We start from the raw sequence: 20,706 nt of genomic DNA, 5'->3' as shown, positions 1-20,706 counted from the left end.
CACTTGACTATGGCCAACTGGAGATTTAGGGCATGTTCCAAACAAACATGTGAGGCTATTTCTAGAATACTAAATAATTTTACAGTCTCCAAAAATCAAAATAATCATTACTGGGTAAGGGTTGAAGAAGGTGAACCAAAGACTGACTGTCTTCTCAGTCTGCTGGCATTCAAGCAGAACCTTGCTCCTGAAGGCACTGCAGACTGAGTAAAGTATGGAAGAGTGCTGGGGATAAGGTCAGTCTAGCTGCCAGGAGACAGGCTTTCCTTTCAGGTTCCTAGGAGGTCCTGAGCCTCAAAAGAGAAGCTGACAGTAGAGAGATGACTTTAAGTCAGTCAGCAATTAATTATCCAGAGGAGACCAACCTGTATAATAATTATCCAGGCCATTCACCTTTGTTTTTGCCCAACCACTAGTCATTTCATAGTTCATTAGATGTCCAAGGATGTTAGAGGTAGGAAAAGCTGAGTCTGGCTGCTACCTGCAGATCTTTAAAATGTTGAGGGGAGGGAAGAGGTTCAGGCCAAGATTTCTACACATGACCAGAAGTTATCTGAGGATTTACAGCTACTGGCTTTCTTACAATAACACAGAAAATTGAAGTTATATTTTTATTTTCTAAAATGCCAAAATTACCTACAATTAAGGATATTAAAGCTGATGCAGAAGTCTTTCTTTCATTCTAATATGTAAGATAATGATTCATAATATAACACTAACTTTTTATATGTTCCCACATTGGCTTCTACCACATTTCATTTTTCACTTAAAAAATTTTTTTACATTCATTATATTAGTTTTATGTGTACAGCAACTTCTTTCTCATTTCTTAATTCCCAATTGTAAAGACAAACACTTATATTTTGTCCCAGCATCCCACAAGAAAATATTGTCAATATCTTTTGTGCAAAAATTATGATAGTGGAAAAACTATATAGTCTTTACCATATGCAAAATGTATCCTAAGAGCTAACTCAAATCAACCATACAGTATTTATTAACCCCATTTTACAGATGAGAAAACAGAGGCCCAGATATATTAATGTCATCCTGTCAGTAAGGGCAAGAGCTAGGATGAATACACGGGCAGTCTGACCCTAGACTCTCAACCTGTTCTCAACCACAACTCCATACTGCATTCAAGTATGGGCCAGATGCTCACACTTCCAGAATCACAGAAAATTAGAGATCTCAGTCTTTTTTCTTCTCATACAGATTGGAAATTTGAAGTCCATGGGAATTAAGTTTAACATCACATAGCAGTGAGCGGAAGTCAGGAGTCAAAACCCAGATATTCTGATTCCAGGTTCAGTGGTCTTTCTACCATATTGCACAAATCTAGAAAAAAATACCTAAAGAAAGAAAAGAACAAAGACTTCACCTTAATTAAAACACCTAATGCTTTAGTTATTTGAGCAAAGATACATTCAACACATGACCACTTATTTAAATATTGAGTGCTTATTACATGCTTAACAAATTTTTAGATAATACAAATGGAAGATGCACAGTTAATGTCATAAATAGAGAAATCAAAGTTCAAAGCAATCTCAAAAAGCTGCATCAAATCTCACAGGAAAAAGTTTAACTAGGATACCTATAAGTCTTATGCTTTAGTTCAAGGAAACCAAATTGTTATCTCTGGAAGAGAGATAACAATTTGTGTACAGGGTTTGGCTATTTTATAACTGATCTTGAGTTTAATATGATTCAACAGTGTGATGAAGTTGCTTTAAAAAAAAAATGGCGATGGTCCAGATCCAGGGATTATAGTTGGTCCTCCTAGAGGGATGTTGGAAATGGAAGAAACCTTAAGAGATTGGGTTGTCCAATCCTTCCGTTTTACAGATGAAGAAAACAAGACCCTAGAGAAGAAAAATTTTGTCCTTTTGCGAATATACAAAAATGCAAATGTTGTTCTCAACTAACTATAAAGTTTTTTTCTTGTTTATACTACCACAACGTGAGATATTAATAAACTAAAACAAAGGGCAACTCTATATCATTCAATTACTCTATAATGAGCACCCACCTCAGGCCACACATCAAGCTATGCCATGCTCTATAAATACACAAATGAACAGGACATAATTAAATTGTTTACATCTAATGCTATCTAAATTCCCTTTTTATTAGTTCAGGTAACATTTCATGACACCTATTTTGTCTGACACTTGAGAAACTAAGATGAATAAGAGTCCTTGTTCTTAAAGATCTTATAGTCAAATAGAATCTAATTAGTGAGGAGAGAAACAAGCTAAGAGAAATGACAATATAGGTTTGTATAAGAAGTACTAACAGTGTGCTACTGGAGCACAGAAGAGTACATCTTATTTCAGTTAAGGAAGGCTTTCCTGATTCTAACTACTTACCTTGAAGGACAAGTATCAAGTAGTCCAGTTAAAAAGAGGGTACAGGCATTTCAGGTAGAGATCTACAAGTTTTTAAATGATGCTAGAATACTAAGTGCTTGTGAGGCCAAGAGACAGGAAACGAAACTAGAGAAATAGGCAGGGGGCAGATCATAAAAACCCTTTCACGTCATGCTGCAGAGTGTGAAATTTCTTCTAAAAGCAAAGGAGAAGCATTGATGGATTTTAAGCAAAAGAGTGACACAGCTCTGTATTTTAGAAAGATCACTCTGGCTACAGTTAGAAGACAGTTTAGGGGTGGGTATGTGGGTGGGCTGAGAATGAATGGGGGAAAGTGATTATTTCAACAGTCCTAGAGGGGAAAAAAATGAAGACACACACTAAAATAGTAGGAAGTTCTAGGAATAATGAGATAATATATATAAATGAGTGTATGGACAGGATGTTTTGCAAACTATTTAAAATTCTAAATACTAATTGACCACTAAACTCTTATAAGTATTATAAGGCTTCAGTACAAACTGTCTGTGTCTTCTGTATCTTTCTGACATCTGCTGAAGAGATGGTGACTTGGGAACACTGTTGTAAAAGCCATGTACTTATATAACCAGATCTTACCAATGGAAGGAACCATAACATCTAGAAAAAAATAGCTGAAGTTAGCTAAGGGAGAGTGATCAGTGATTCCTTCTGCTGCAGTCTCTTCATCTACATGCACGTGCGCGCGCGCACACACACACACGCGCGCACACACACACACACACACACACAGAGAAGCCATCGCATTTTCAAAGCAAAAACATCCAAAGGGAATACTAGAAAGATAAGGAGTTAGAAAATCATATATAGTAAGGAAAAAGAAAGTCTATAGGCTGGAGAGAAAACAGCCTGCAAATACAAGCAAGCCTGACAGCTAGAAGGCTTGATCTTAGCCGGGCTGAATTTGCACTAATGTATATAAGTTACAAAGATGCAAATTTCAGCTTAAAAAAGAATTCCCCAGTTATCAACAAAATGAAGAGCCCACAGTTTGTATGTTCAACCACCATAAACCTTTAAGCAAAGGAAGAATTACTTCTGACAAGAGGACTGAGAGGTTGGGCTGATTAATATGTAAGGTCCCTTCCACCCCTAAGAGCAAAATAGAAGATGTTATCAATTTTAAGGATGGAAGAAATCAGAAATCTATACAGTGAGGATTTACTAGAACACAGTATGTTAGAATTGCAGTGCTGAAAGGAACCTCAGGAATTATCCACATAGGGGTTTCAACTCTGAGATAACACTTTTTCAAACAAATCTTAAAAAACCTGATTTACACAAATAGAAACAATAAGTTTTACAATTTGCTTGGTAATCTCAGGATTTTATTCAAATAAATTAATATAAGAACCTGAAAGAATAGCAAGAACCTGAAAGAACAGCAGAAATATGTTTCGAAATTAAATACTTTCAATATCTAAAAGCTATGTACATTCTTTATGATATGTAAATATGACTAGAAAAGTAGGGCAATAAGCACAATAACTTTTAGTACACACATCGAGCCAATATTACAGTGGTATCACTCAGTAATGTGTTGCCTACTCATTATTACAGGAGTATCCAAGCCCATACAACAGAGCTTTGCCCAGAGCTTAGTAGGCACAGGACCTATGTTCTGCAATAGTGTACACACAGCCAATTAAAAAAAGACAAGAACAGAACAAACAATCTTCATCTTTTTAATCAAGTATACATTTATAAGCGGTATGATAAACTTTATTCTGGTGATGCCTAACTGGTAGATTCTGCATTAGTGTAATTATTTTAAAATATATTTTAAAATAAACATCTTAAAATTGGATTTATAATAAATGGGTACAGAATCTCTTAAGTACTTCTGTGGTAGCTTTGGTGTCCATAGCCTCCAATCGAAATACCACTACTCTAATTTTATGGATAAACTGAAGATAGTAAGTACATTCCCAGTATAAGGTACCAGGATCAAAGTTGTTTCATAGAAATAAAAAGGCTTTTACAAAGTATTTTTCTTCTTATTGCAATATATTTAATGGCTGTTTATGAAATTAATACTTCTAAAATATAAAAAAGAAGTATTTAAAGATAGGACTGTGACTCTTAAGTTCCACAGAAAATTCCATACTGAAGATAAACTTTTAAAATATTAATCAATATTAATGATTGGTAGTTTAGAAATGTCATTACTATAACACAGGGAAAGGAAAGCAGCAGCTTCCGTCTAAATGATATTTCTTTTTCTCATGATGTATGAAATAGTATACAGGGCCAAAAACCTCATAGCTGCCTACTCTGTTCTTTCTAAGCTCGAATACAGGCTTGCATTTCAGGAGAGCCACTTTGGGGTACCTTTTAAAACACACCACCATACAAGCAAACATATTTCTAAATGTCCTTCTGTTTTTGCTGACACAGACACACACTGGGGTCTGAATATTTAGTCAAAAGCTTTTCTAGGACTTACTGGAAAGGACACTGGGAATGACTAACCTAATTCTAATTCTGTCAAGCATTCATGAACTTTTAATAGAAAGCTAAGTAATGTCATCAAATCTCCATCTTAGCTTAAAAGACACCAAGTAACATGTAGAGCAATACTTAGTCTGAAGGTAGTAAGCAGATCACAATGACAATACTGAAGGCACTGAGATCCAACATACTCCAAGAAAAGTTAGGCTTCATTAATCCTCAACTATGAAGGTTCAGAATCAGCCAAACATGGAGCTGATCCCAGCACTGGGTGTTCGAAAGTTAAAAGAATATAAAGAATAGCAGCAATGGGAGATGAACGCAGGGTCTGTTAACATTTAAATTTTTTTTTTAAATTTTTTAAATACAGTACCCAATTCCCTGGGGAAAACACACTTAACTTCCTTACATTGAACAGAATGACTTGGATACACATAAACTGTAGAGGTGCCTGAGGGGAAAAAAACAGTTTCAATCATATCAAAAAGAACACAGGCACCCCAGTGTTCCAAGATGCACCTCAGCAAGGACACCACTCTATCCTTTTCTCTCACTGACCTTTCCTCCTCTGCTTTTTCTCACCCCAAAACACACCAACTCCAAAAACTTCTCTAATCCCATAAGTTTTCCATCTATACCTGGAAGGGGGTGACAGAGTTATTATATGCTTTTGATTAAAAACAAAGATCCAAAAACCACTTCGAGAGTGAGAAAGTAAGGAAAGGAAGGGGTTGATTCTCTAAGGAAAGACAGAAGTCAGTCGAGTTGCCACTTCCCTCAACTTCCAGCCCAGACATCACCTCACCAAATCAGCACCTCCCACCCCCAGCCAGATTGCCTCATAGACCAGGAAAGAGACTGGATCCCAAACTGGTCCCAGGGCAGCCCAGTTTTCTTAGTAGGTCCACACATACATTCAAGTCTGACAGCACTCCAGTTAAAAGGAAGTACTGGCCCTTTAAGGAAAGCAACTGGGAAGATCTCTGTCTCCTACTCCACCCTCAAAAGCCCCACAGTAGATTTAAAGAATAACTCAGTAACAGTTACCTGCTCTGCCTCTGGCATATCTCTTCCAGTACAAAACACCAGCAATTCCAAGAACGTGAGTCAAAATAAAGATGGTTGATGGCAAATAAGTTGAGTCTAAGAAAGGCATTGCCAGGCCCGTCCTTTCTCCTTCGCTGAGTTAGCCACAAGCCTAGAGCTTGGTGAGGGCCTCCTAAATGCCTTTCTCCGGAGGTTACTGCTGTCCTCCACTATCTGCACAGAGGCAGAGGCCGGCAGCTCAGTGTTGTTAGAAACTTCCTGGCGGCTTCTCCTCCATCTCGCCTCTGACTGTTTTTCAGCAACCAGTAGTAGACAGGGACTAAAACTGTTCAGTGTGTCTCAGACAAAGCCCAGGAAACAACTGCCAGAGGGGGAGGGGAAAGGGAAGGAGGAACAAGGAGAGTGAAAATGAGAGCCTAAGCTAGTGTTGAGCTGACTCAAACTCTATCTCTGGCATCCTCTGTTCGGCTTAAACAAACAAACCTCAGACCCCTCTACAAGAAGGGAGGGTGTCAGAGGACGTCACACTCAACTTTCCATTCCCAGCCTGGATGGAATGCCAGACTTCAGGATGAAGCCAAAAGAAAAAGGTCACGGAAGCACTAGGGAACCACTTTCTGGGAGGAGGCAAAGTGCACAAGGATGTGCAAGTGTCCACAAGTGTTCCAACACAGCTGGAGGACAACCCTTCCACACCTGTAGCCCAGGGGGAGGCAAGAGACCTGAACATCACTGCAGAGAGGACCACATACAGAACAAGATCCATGAAACAGATCTGACATCAAAATGTAATGAGGATGAGCAAAGAGAACAAAAATCCACCCAATTTCTACTAGAACCCATGGGAATATTAGAACACTCAATGACAGCAAAAAACAATGTCTTCCATAAAACTAAGGCCTCCTTACAAATGAAAACTTGATATGGATATTGCAGCAGCGGCTGAAAACACTTTACCACTACACACCTACTACAGTGACTAAAATTCCAAAAAGTGATAATATCTAGTCTTGGCAAGGATATGAAGCAACTGGAAATCTCATACACTGCTGGTGGAGTTATAAAATGGCACAACCACTTAGTCGGGCAGTTTCTTATAAGGCTAAGCATACATATACCAGATGGCCGTTTCTTATAAGGCTAAGCATACATATACCAGATGGCCAAGCAATATCATGCCTAGGTACTTATGTAAGAAAAATGAAAACATGTCTACACAAAGACCTGTATCTGAATTTTTACAGCAGTTTTACTCAAAATAACTAAAAACTGGAAACAACCCAAATGTTTCATCAACTGATGAACTAATAAAATTGGGGCACATCCATACATGGAATACCACTAAGCAATAAAAAGGAACAAAATACTGACACGTAAAACGGCATGGATGAATCTCAAAAGCATTATGCTGCATGAAAGAAGCCAAATACCGAAGGCTACATAATGTATGATTCCATTTATATGACATTCTAGAAAAGCAAAACTGTAAGAACAGAAATCAGATAAGTGGTTGCCAGGGGCTAGGGGTGAGGAAATGAAAGTGACTACAAAGGGAGACAGAGAACTTCGGGGGGTGATGGAAACGTTCTATGTGTCGATGTGAAAGATGGTTCACACTGCAATGACGGTTCCACGACTGCATACATTTGTCAAAAACCTAACAAGCACATTTAAAGATTGGAAAGAACCTGAGAAGTCTGCATGACCTAAATTGAATATGCAAAGGTCTTGCAGTACCAGTACAAAGGGTCCTTGATAGAAGAACTAATATAATAAGAACATTTTAATCTGGCATCAAGACCACCTACAATTCTGTTCTAACCTACATTTCGTTAATGAAATATTTACTGTGTACTATGGGCCGAGCCCTATTCTAGGTACTGGAGATATTGTGAACAACACAAAGACCTTGTTCTTGAGGGGCGTATATACTAGTCGGGAAATAAGACATAAAATAAATACAAGGAAATATGTATTTTGTCACATCAATGCTGTGGAGAATAATAAAGAAGATGAAGAGGAGAAAGGAGTGCCAGAGGAGAAAAGTTCCCAGTTTTGTACATAGATGGTTATAGAAGGCATTTCTAATAAGTTGACATTTGAGCACAGGCCTTCAGAATATGAGCAAACAAGTAGAATGGCTATCTAGAGAAAGTACCAAAGAAAAGAGCAAGTGTAAAGGCCCTGAGGCAAAAGCAGATTTGGAATGTTCAGGAAACTACAATGGCTGGAGCTAAAAGAGAGAAAGGGAGAGTGCTAGGAGGTGAGGCCAGAGATGGGGGTCAGATCACCTATGGCTATATAGCCTATTTGTAAAGACTCTGGCTTTTATTTTGAGTGAAATAGGAAACCTTTGGAGGGATTAGTGTGACAGAGTGACATGACTTAGGTTTTAAAAGGATCACTCTTGCTGCTATATTGAGAACAGACTACTGAGAGGCAAGGGCAGGAGCAGGGAAACTAAAATGTCATTATAATAATCCAAATGAAAACTGGTAGCTGAGAAATGATGACAGCTGAGACCAGGGAGTGGTGGTAGAGATGGTGAGAGGTGGACATCATCTGAATAAATTATAAAGAGTCATCGGGGTTTGATGATTGACTGGATAGGGAGTGAGGAGAGAAATAAAAGAGTCAAAAATGGCTCCAAGGTTTTCGGCCTGAGAAACTAAAAGGACAGACCTGCTATTTCCTATGATAGAAAAGACTACCAGAGAAGCAAAGGGTTTGGGGTTCATTGTAGTTATGGGTGTTTGGTTTTTGGGGGGATGGATAGGAACTCCCTTTTGGATACATTTGGTTTGAAATGCCTAGCAAACATTCTAGTGGAACTTTGAATATGCAACTCAATATATGAATCTGTAGTTCAAGTAGAGACCGAGGATGAAGTTTTAAAGCCAGGAAACTGAGTGAGATCACTTAGGAAGTAAACAGAGAGAGAAAGGAGAGATCAAGTTCAAGGACTAAGCCTGTAAACTCTCCAATAATAGGTTGGGAAGAGGAAGAATCACCAAAAGAGTATTAAAAAAAGAGAAACCAGTGGATTAGGAGAATCAAAGGAACTGCTGCCCCAGAAGCCAGGTGAAGGAAGTGTTTTAAGAAGTAGTAATTAACCATGCCAAATTTGTTACTGTGTCATGATGAGATTGAGAACTGACCACTGAATTAAGCAATGTGGAGGTTACCGATGATTTTAAAAAGGGCAGTTATGATGACATGGCAGAGAAAGGCCTGATCGGAGTGATTCGAGAGAGAATGGAATTCATGGGGATGCAATGTACAGCTGCTAATTATAATTAATAATGCTGGATTCCATGTGTGAAAGCTGCTGAGAGAGTAGATTTTAAAAGTGTTCATTACAAGAAAAAAAATTGGGGTAACTATATAAAGTGACAGATGTTAACGAGGCTTTCTGTGGTGATTGTTTCAAAGTGTATACAAAAATCACATCATGTTGTACACCTAAAACTAATACAATGTTATGTCAGTTACACCTTGATTTAAAAATAATTTTAAAAAATTAGATATAAAAAAAACAGAATGAGAGGAAATTAGTGACATAAGTAAAAACAACTTTTTCAAGGACTTTTGTTGTAACACAGCAGAGAGAAGGATGTGGGGTCAAAAAAGAAGAATTTCTCTTGACATGTGAAATATAATATGGAGTTTGCTGAAGGGAATAAGCATTAGACAGGGAAAATTGATAGTGAAATCCAGTGGACACTAAGCCGGAGCTCCCTCTAGAGCAGGCTCTCTTGTGAAACAGCATTTCATTCAATATTCATGCCATTAAAAAATAGAGAGCAGTATGTTAGAGTGGGCAACCAATATGATAAGGACACACCCCTTACTGTGGAGACGCTCCGGAGCTGGGACAGTCAAAGAAGATGGACTTCTTGGAAGAGCATTTATTACAATATACTATACTAACACTATAATATACTAACATTTATTGAGCAGCAACTAGAAAGCACTTTCACATGTTACTTCATTTAATCCTGATAATATCCCCTAAGTATCCTCATTTTAGACATCAAGAACTTGAGGCTCAGAAAATTCAAATTATTTTGCACATTCACAAAGTAAGAGAATGAACTGACATCTGAATTATCTGTCTGATTTCCAATCAATATATTTTACCACACTGCCTCCCTTTGCTAAAATGTTCTGGTAAAATAAGTACACTAACTTGAAATTAAACAATTTTAGGTATTTATATGTTTGGAATACTTTCTCTTTGGAAGGAAGACTTAGACTATACCTTAGCTCTACCTGGCTCTAAGGAAAGAATCTCAACTTCAACTCAAAACATTACAATGCTAGTACTGTCTATATCACCATTATACCACTGTCTTTTTGCAATCTTATAAATATCCTCATCATGTTTCATTTCTCAAAGTGAAAGCCATTTCTCTACCTTATTCTGCTACCAGAAGCTACTGTAAAACTGTCTTAATTAGAAAATAAAATATCATACTTGTTCCACTCAAAAATAACTAGGAAATTTGAAGAAAAAAAAATCCAAAGCACTCAAATATCAAGATTCCTTCTGAATCTACCATTATTAATAGAGAAGATAATGAAAGGTAGCCAAAGTCATTTACTCTTCTTAAGATCGTCATAAGTTGGCATCCTATACCCTGGATACACCATTTTTCTCCATGTACATATGTTTGTTTGAAGGAAGAAAAAAGAGGGGAACTGCCTTTATAAAAATAAATTTTTTACTTAGCAAAACTAAGACAGATCTGTATGCTGTCATTTACAGGAAGTGGTTAGAGGCTGGCAGGAGGGAGTTTCTTTTTAGAGATCATTTATTATACAAGAATGGGCCATTTAAAGTCATATTTAGCACCCCCCAGGATATCCCTTGCTAACAGCCAATGGGCAGGGCCCCAAAGCATCAAAGAAGTCTTGTAGAAGCAAGACTCTAAACTTTGTTAAGATTTTTAGACCAGGCCTCTCTTTAAGATTACTTCACTCACAAGAATTTAGGATGGTCACCCACAACCGTTACCCACAAGAAATCTCAAAACAAGGCAATACCCCAGAATCACTTTAATGGTTGTGACGAGATGAAAGCAAATCTGTGAGAGAGGAGGCTATATGTCTTATTCACTTGGTCCCAAATAGCACATTCATGAGCATAACTTCAGCAGATACAGACTAAAAATGTAAGACCCATCGCAATTAAAATTTCTGAACTCTAGAAAAAGAAAAATAATGCTTATAGAGACTTAAAAATATATATATATATATATATATATATATATATATATATATATATATATATAGCTGAGATTGTGATATTGATAGGATGGAAAACCTTGGGCTTCTGGGACCGGCAAGATCCTGGCATTTAAACCTGGCCCTGACCTCTGTCATATGTATCCTCTCATGAGTCCAGTAGGCATATAACTACAGATAGGCAGGGATGTGGACTTCACAGAAGCTAACTGGGAAACATCATGACTCCTGTCTCTAATGTTAACAATGTAGGATTAAGACAACAATTAAGATGCAAAGGCCCAGAATGCCTTTAAAGACTATTCTACAGACCCAAATGTCAACGAATACAATAAAGTTAGAAAAAGCTCCCAATCTCTTGCTCAGTATCCTAGATATCATGAGCATTATAAAAATATGGCAATTAAAAAATCAATCTTAAGCTAGTCTGCCTAGGTTCAAACCCAGGATCTACTACATGTGTCACATAGCACCTTGGGGCAAGTAACTTAATTAACTTCACAGAAGTCAGTTTCCTGGTCTGTAAAATGATGATAATAATAGTACCTGTCTCATATAGTTGTAGTGAGGATTAAATGAGTTAACTCATTTAAGGTGCTCAGATAGTACCTGGCACACAATATACACTTAATAATTGTTGACTACTATTATCATTATTTGGAGGAGTAGCAAACCACAACTGACCACAAAGACCTCTGAATACTGTTCAGACTATAGGAAACCTTGGTAAACTGATAATTTACCTAATCTAAATTGCCTAAACCTAGTCTCCAATCTGTCAATCCTGTCCTCATCCACGGTGAGATTAATCTCCCTGAAGCATGTATAACTGGCACACTTTAAAAGCTCAGTAAATGTTTGTTTGTAATTTCATTCTAAAACTTTCAATTCCCCACTGTCAGCAAATTAACTCCAAAACTCTCTGGCTTTACAATATTTCCCTAGTTTACCACAGAATGTATATCTTTCCCATCTCCACATGTCAAAATCTCATTCTATGGACCAGCTGAAAGCCAGTACCTCCACAGAATTTTCCACGAGATAGATTCCCTCTATACCAGTTAAAAGTAAACTTCTCCTCCTCTTAAATTTATATTATACTTTACATGTTTCTCTCAAGACGTTTAGCACTTTTACTTTATAATATAGTGTGTGCTTATTTTTACTACCTCACTAAAGTCTGGTAGTCAGTATCTTAAATAAATGGAGAAAATAAAAAAATAAAAAAAATAAAAGAAGCCCTATGGGGACTGCTTCTAAATTTTGCCAAGATTGTTATTTTTGTCCAGAAATATCTCTCATCCCAAGTGAATACAGAGTGAAAGAAAGTGAGTATCTTAATCCTACCCAACCTGCATGCATTTTTAAATACTTTCCAAATAAAAAAAAAAAATGGTCTCAATGGGAATACATTTTTTAGCGTGGTTTGACTAAGAAACACATGATTCACTTTAGTTTTCCTAAGACACCTTAAGTACCAGAGGGCAGGAATGGGCATGTCATTGAAAGGGATCAGGAGCTCAGCAATTAGGGAACCTGGCAGGCTTGAGAATGCCAATAGGTAGCTACATCTCAGGCTCAGAAAAAGAGTCCAGGTAAGGGTAGATAAGAGAGATCAACTTAAACTATTTAACCATGGACACCAAGCTTTGAGCATAAGGAATTAATTTTAGATGTCTGTGAGATAGTTTTCAAGATCCTGGCAATAGCCTTAAATGAAAAGAACTTACCACCTGAAGACAGACAGACTTGTCAGCTTCTGTGGATCCTTGCAGCCTGTCCTAAAGCCTAATCCACAGCACAGTGATCATCTCAGTCTTTGTTAGGAGAGTCTACCACCAGGCTCAGCTTACTTTCTAATAAAACTTGTTCCTATGACTACCCTCTTACCAGGGTCAAAGAAGCCAAGTCAAAGGAAACACGCCTACAAGGATCTCCCCTGGTAGTATCACTATTAAGTGACCTTAGGGAATCCACTTAATAGTTCTGAACTTCAGGTTCCTAATATGTATGCATATAAAAATATCTACTGCTCAGGGTTCTGGTTAAGATTAAGTAAGGAATAAATGTAAAGTAGGTAGGTATACACCACATGCTTAATAGTTTTCTTCTCATCTCCTTTAATTTTTTTTTTTTAAGTTGCTCTTCAAATCTTATTCATAAAACAAATTCCATTCTCAGCTTTGGTTTCTTGCTTCACATAGCATTTGGAATAATCTGTTCTTTAAATACTCAATAGATCCTCAAAGCTCTTAATACAGGTTTGCATCTTTTGTTTCTGCTCTAATATTAAAAAGAAAAAAGAAAAAAGCACTCAATGTACAAAGATGCCACAGTAAAAACAAGGAATCTGATTGATCTCCGTAAAATTAGTGAGTTTTTCTCATGTAGAGCTTAAACCCTAGTGACCCCTACTGGACAAAAAGATACAGAAGACTGAGTTTATAACCAAGACAGATTTTGTGATTGCTTTTATTCTAGTGAAATTCTCACACATAAAACTTTCATTACACAAGCTCAAGCTTGCCTCAAAACCCATACACATCCATAACATAGAAGGCAACAGCAGTCTGCTCATTCCGTTCAAGGGGAACATTATCTTCGCAAAGTTGGTTGGCTTATTGGCAGCCCCAACTGGATCCCCGTGTCCCTAGCTTTGTGATGAGTCCTTACAGAGAAAAGAGCAGGCAGAGACGGAGCAGTCACTGGCACACAACTCCTACCTCTGAATACCCTGCAATTTTTCCATTCCTGGAGCTGACTCACACTTAGCTCGGCCAGACTGCCAGCCAGCAGTCGGGGCCACTACTTGTGCCTGGTGAGTAATATTTCCCCCATGCATCCTCCCAGATGCTCCTGACTTAACAAATCATAAAAGGAAATCTCGGTAACAGTTTTAAGGGAAGAGAACACACGCCCCATCCTGGAAACATGGATTGTTCCTCTCAGATGCCCTGCAGGGACTCAGAGCTATAGTGAATTCCCCCTCACGGCAGCCAGGTGGCAATGCAGAAACAGGCAAAGGCAAAAACACCAATGAGTACAATAAATCCTGACTCTAAAATCTGGGGACAACAGTTTCTACTTTGGATAAAACCAAAAGTGATGGGCATGAGGCGGAGCCCAATCCAGCCTAGGTCGGTTACGGTTCATTCCAACATAAACTGCTTGTCTAACAAAAGCTCTGCCTAGTGGAAACTGCGAGCCAGCCCCAACATCAGACCATCTGCCATTATTCAGCCTGACACTGTGAAGTAAAACCCTAATGAAAATCAAATCTCAGAGGAAGAGAACAGCCTTTTAAGTAACTGCCCACCCACCTTCAAATGCCCAAAGTAGGGGATGAAGAAAAGAATGGCATCTAGATTTTGATTAGTGACTGGCACACTTGTTATTCATCAAATTTTAGACACTAGTTGTAATTCAACATTCTCACAATAGCTATTCCTGGAGCATCTAACACCTTTGACATGACTCTCTGGAGCTATCTCAAACATTCTGGAAATGACTACCAAGAGCTAGACAACCCAGGGAAATAGAGAAGGATCTTTGACAGATAATCTACTTTAAAGATACGTTGAACAATGATCCTTGATGAATTATCAAATAGCAAAACTTCAATTAACTAGGACCAACTTAAATTGGGTCTGTAACCCAAATACATAATATCACTGATTATTAAAAATTTTCCTGAAACCAGAGCACTTTCAGTACAGCTTCCTACATTTTTTTTCTCACCTATAATCCATGAATCCCTGATACCTTGGAAGAAAACTATTATCCAGCTCAATTTTAGACAAAACCCAGAATATTCAAGCTCCTGATTTACCAAAAAGAGAAAGAACCTATGACTATTACCTATGACAAAATTACCTAATTACTAAGATCAAAAAAATATGTACAAAAATTTTCAACAAGAATAAAACAAAAGTGCCCTTTGGTTAACCTTGTATTAACCAGAATATTTAATTAAGCATATATCATATTTTAACGCTACATTTAACAGCTTGAGAATTTGAGAAGGAGGTTATATTTCCAGCTTTGTCCCCAGCTTATTATATGACTGCAGGATCATTTACTCACACTGGATCTGTTTATTCATTCATAAAATGAGTTGACATTCTAGATCTCCAAATTCTTTTCCAGCTCTAAAATCCTGTGGTTCTGTGAAATATTTAGTTGCCTAAGTTCTATGTTAATTGTTAAAATAACAAAAATAAAATTACAAAACCAGTCTTATAATGTACTATACTTTAAGAGCTTACAATTTAACTAGGGAAGTGGTATGTGTATAAACAATTACAGCATAAGGCAATGTATGCTGTGTTATCAGGGTGGCAAGACCGCAAGAATTCAGAGAACAGGACTTTAGGAATTCAGTCGATGGGATGGTCATTTCCAGCTATAGAAATTTAAAAATTAGAAAGAAGGGCTTCCATGGATGAGGCATATAAGCTGGGTCTAGAAGAATATGTAGGATGTTAACAGTCTGAAATGAGAAGAGTAGACATTCCAGGAGGGAAGGTGGCATGAGCAAGAAAATGGAACAAAGAAGGCATGAGTGAAGCTAGAGCACAGGGTTTGTGTATTTAAGAGAGAGAAGTTGGGAAGATTTCGCTTCCGCCAACTTAAGGTTACACGTAGCCAACTTAACATGCACATTTATCTCCATTTCTTTCTGAAACCTTAGAAAAATAATAGTAAAGGAATAAAAATGGCACAAACCCACATGAAAGAAAATATAAACAAAAGTTTGATAACCTGAAGAGTGAATAGATGAATGGTCACCAATTTAAATTTCAGCTTTCTCTTTCTGCTAAGTGCCTGTGGGGAATAAGGAACAATAAGAAAAGAGGTACACCGCGCTGCAGGACTCAGTCTCAGGGACTGGAAGCACCAAGTACCTCTGAAGGCTGATAGGAAGGAGAAGGAGAGCTGCAGGGCGAGGCTGAAAGCAAGAATGGTTGAGTGTCTTCAGGCCCTCAGGAGGTAAGGAGTGAGGTGCCGCACTTAAAACAGGGGTATTAAGTGAAATGTGACTTTATAAACAAGCCTCTCCCTCCTGCCCCACTGCCCTGCTTGGCAATCCCAGGGCTCTCTGGCTGTCTGGCTTAAGAGGCCCTAGACAGGAAACCAGTCAATTCCTCTCTGGAGAAAAGGATCTCTCCTGCCTGGTCATTCATTTACGAGCACACCAATCAACAAGTTCCACCAATTAGATTTTTAGGGGCTAACTCATAAATATGAAGGTCAGCAAAAAACATCGGACATTTTAAGAGAGTTTGTAACATGAAAGACAGAGACCAAAATGAACAAACAGAAACTTGAAACAAATAGAGACAATATTGGATGCAGAGGAAATCATTGAAGGGACTGTAATTAATATTCAGTATTAAAAGGCAATATTGCCACAAAACAAGAACGGGTAGTATAAAAAGATGGATGAATGTTCAGAGAATAAAAACATTACTCAGAAACAAAAAAATATAGCAAAAATAAATAATTCTAAAGCAGTGCTAAAAGAGCTAAGGATCTTTACCATAAATTAGAATCAGAAAGAGAGAGAATTGTAGAGGTGGGAAGAAAAACCAAAAGATCCATCAAAGTCCAATATCCAACTAATAGAAAAATAAGAAAGAGAAAATGGAGAAAACAGAAGAGATTATCAAAGAACTAATAAATGAAGAAAGTGTTTTCAAATAAAACAGACACACAGAGAACTCAACATGGTAAATTAAAAAAGATCCTCACAATCCTCATCATAATTTTCAGAACACTAGGGATTGACAATAAAATCCTAAAACCTATTAAAACTAAAACAAGTCACAAACAAATATCAGACACCAAAATGGCACTGGACTTCTCAATAGCAACACTGGAAGCCTGGAGAGGCAAGCCTTCACAATTCTGGTGGAATGTCATTTGGAACTTAGAACTCTATACCAAAACTCTTTAATCAAATGAAAAGTAGAATAAAGACATTTTAAGATAGGCAAAATCTCAAAAATATTTATCTCTCATGTATCTTTTTCTCAGAAAGCTACTCTAAGATATATTCCAATAAAGAGATAAAGTAAAATGAAGAGATAAAGTAAAATTTTCATTTCAAGAAAAATGAAAGCCTGAGATCCAGGCAACATGGAAGGTCTTGAATGACAAGATGAGTTTGGATTTTATCCTGTAGGTGATAATGGGCCCTTAAAGAAGTCCTTTCCCTCCCCCACAAAACAACAATAACAACAACAACACCTCAAAGATATTCTGAATCCTAGCCACCATATCAATTCCCTTAACATTCTAATTCTAGTTAATTGGATCATCAAAATAGTTCTCCTTTACCACTGCTCAACCTCTTAACTGAAGGCCTTTCGCTCATAACCAAAGGGAGAAAGGAGGAAGAACATGTCTGAATCAAGACTGCTCCTGCACAGACTCAACTGACTCAGTGGAATCAGGTGGTGACTTCTGAAACAGCATTATCACAGATTACCCTCAGGGGGGGCTCCCAAATCAAGCGCACCCCAGGGACATTTTTCCCTGGGCTCTTTGGCATTTCAGGTTGAAAGTCTCTTCTAATAATTTGTTACTTCATGGAGACATAAAGGGAGAAACACAACCAGCAGGGACGAGGAATACTGCTAACTAGGGCCCAGGAAGTCTAGTACCCTTCTTTAAGAAACGAGTTATCACTCAGTCCCTCCTGGTTCATGTCCTTCTTACCCTACTCCAAAGATCGATTTTAGTGCCACAGTGTACCTAATAATACTGTCCAAAAACAGAACTCAGGACCAGTCAGAAGGATGCAACAATTAAAGAGAATGCCAAGTAATATATAAGTAAAGCTTTCCTCCTTCCATTCCAATTTTGGGGGGGATTGTTTCTTTGTTTGTTTTTACTTTTTCATCTTGGTTATGATATATCTTAAAGAGTTAATGTCTTCTGCTTTTTGGTGGTGTCCTATGCTACTTAAAAGTCCCTATCTCCATGCCTGTTTCAGATGAATGATTTATAAAGCACAAAACCAGTAAGCGATAATGTTGTGCCATCTCTCCCCAGATATTCCTTGAGAGACCTGAATCCTGAGGCATTGTACTAGCAATAAATATTCCCTTTTGTCTTTTTGTAAACTGCTGATTTAGCCTCCAAGCTCACAATGACAGAGACTCTGGCAGTGCTAAGGCATAGTAGTGACCTGGAGCACTTTCTTACAACCTTAGTATAAATGGGAGACTGCATAGCTAACCAACTTCGGTGCTTCGCGATATGAAAAAAAATAACAAAACTTATTTATCCTTCCTCCTTACTGTAAGTTTCTCCCATTCTGTGGTTCATCCATAACACCAGGGAGAGCCCCCAAATGAAAAGAGAGAAGAGAAGAGAAGAGAAGAGAAGAGAAGAGAAGAGAAGAGAAGAGAAGAGAAGAGAAGAGAAGAGAAGAGAAGAGAAGAGAAGAGAAGAGAGAAAAGAAAAAAGAGCAAAGAACAGAGAGAGAGAGAGAGAAACAGAAAGAAAAACTTAATTGAGGTTAAAGCAAAGATACAGCTCTTATTGAAACGCTGGACAGAACCAGAGTACTTTTGGCAATAAAGTACCTCAGATTTGACCTCCTGATATCCATGCAAGTTCCTGTATCTAATAAATCAGGGTAAATGACACATCTCAAGCCATCATGAGAATGTGAGGTTCAATTCCAAGACAAAGACCCTACTAGCCATGGGGCTGATGCACAGAATGCAGGAACCCATACACAACTATGCATGTAAAATCCACGCCTGGCACAGGATGCCTCACCCAGATACAAACACGGTACACCCAAGACAGGCATAGACTTGACCAAATGCTCTGAAGGCACATGAACAGCACTGCCCACACCAGGGCTCATAAGAAAGGAACTAAAAAACAGGTGACGTTTCTTATGATCTATGCTAGTCAATCATTCTGACTGCCCAGGCAACCACACTATTCAACACCTCCCTCCTGTGCCTCAATCAAGGTTCCTGTCTCCACCTGCTCTTCTGACATCATCCTGTCATTATATTTTCTTTGAAATTCCATGGATGAAAAATGAGTCATCTCTTCCTGCCAATACAGGCCTAAACCCCTTCCAGGTAAGTCATTCTTTTAAAGTCAATCCTCTGAGGGCAGGGCACCTCCTAGCGGCTCCTCCAGCTACCATTTCCACACCTCCCAGGAAAGATTGCTTCAGACCAAGATCAACAGCCTGCAGGAAAAATGTAAGAAATGAAAGATGTGAGGTTCTTGGCTGAGCTGGGAATGGAACCTGGAACCCAAGACATAAATTATCCATTCCAGTGAGACATACAGTTCAGAGAGTAAGAAAGAACTGAAGTAGGACACAGAGTGTCACACTTAAAACTTAGAAAGACTTCAACCTCAGAGCATCCATCCATCTTGAAAGGTTTGGTTCCTGATACAAAGTGCCATTAATTATTCTGCAAGAACTGAGTGCAAACCTAATTTCTCACCTTGAAGTGCTGAGGCGACAGTAATCTGCCCAGTACTCAAGACAGTGATGCTCTAACTTCAAGATTCACAGTGGCAGGAAAAAAAGGCTGAGTACAAACTGACAAAATACTATTTATACATACAACTCATCCTAAATATTTTTGATAACAGCTTTACTGAATTTAATTCGCATACCATATAATTCATCCTTTTAAAGTATACAATTCAATAAATCTTAGTATATTCACAGAGTTGTGCAACCATCACCACCGTGTAACTTCAGAACATTTCATTACCCCTACAAGAAACCCTATATCCATTAGCACTCACCATTCCAGCATTCCACTGGCTACCACCAGTCTACTTACTGTCTCCATGAATTTGCCTATTCTTTATAATGAAATTATACAATATATGGCCTTTTGTGTCTGGCTTCTTTCACTTAGCATAATATTTTCAAGTCTGATCCATTTTAGCATTAGTACTTCATTTAGAATGAATATTTCATTCCTTTTTATTGCTGAGTAATATACCACATTTTGTTTATCTATTAATCAGCTGATGGATTTTGGGTTGCTTCCACTTTTGAGCTATTATGAATAATGCTGCTATGAACATCTGTATACAAGTTTTGTGTGGCTATACGTTTTCATTTCTATTGATGTATACTTAGTGGAACTGATGGGTCATGTGGCAACTCTAACTTTTTGAGGAACCACCAAATTGTTTTCCAAAGCAGCTGCACTATTTTACATTCCTGACAGCAGTGTATGAGGGTTCCAATTTCTCCACATCCTCCATGTGCCTTTTTGATTATAGTAGCCATTCTAGTAGGCATGAGGTGGTTTTGGTTTGTATTTTCCTAATGACTAATAATTTTGAACATTTTTTTCATGTGCTAATTAGCTATTTATCTATCTTCTTTGGGGAAATGTCTATTCAAATTTTTTGCCTATTCTCCCATTCTGTGGGGTGTTTTTCACTTTTTTAATAGTATCCTTTGAAGCACAAAAGTTTTTAATTTTTTATTTTTTAAAATTTTTGTTATTTATTATTATTTATGCCTATAGCACCTGGTCTTCCT

General features: G+C 37.8%; 1 protein-coding gene across 13 annotated transcripts in view; it reads right to left on the bottom strand.

Annotated features, from left to right (window-relative positions):
• Nucleotides 1–20,706, bottom strand: part of MACF1 (microtubule actin crosslinking factor 1) — a 293,808-nt gene that overhangs the window by 198,270 nt on the left and 74,832 nt on the right. Inside the window, exon 1 of one of the 13 annotated variants that reach the window (XM_036232135.1) lies at nucleotides 5,910–6,394. The exons of the other annotated variants lie outside the window; for them this stretch is intronic. Coding sequence (XP_036088028.1) covers nucleotides 5,910–6,018 — 109 coding nt within the window. The 5' untranslated portion in view covers nucleotides 6,019–6,394. Of the gene's footprint in view, nucleotides 1–5,909; nucleotides 6,395–20,706 lie in introns of those variants that run through there. 13 annotated transcript variants of the gene reach the window in all.

Source organism: Rousettus aegyptiacus, unplaced genomic scaffold (assembly GCF_014176215.1).
Source record: "Rousettus aegyptiacus isolate mRouAeg1 unplaced genomic scaffold, mRouAeg1.p scaffold_m13_p_1, whole genome shotgun sequence".
In the NCBI taxonomy this organism is placed as follows: domain Eukaryota; kingdom Metazoa; phylum Chordata; class Mammalia; order Chiroptera; family Pteropodidae; genus Rousettus; species Rousettus aegyptiacus.
This window is presented reverse-complemented; position numbering and strand designations above follow the sequence as displayed.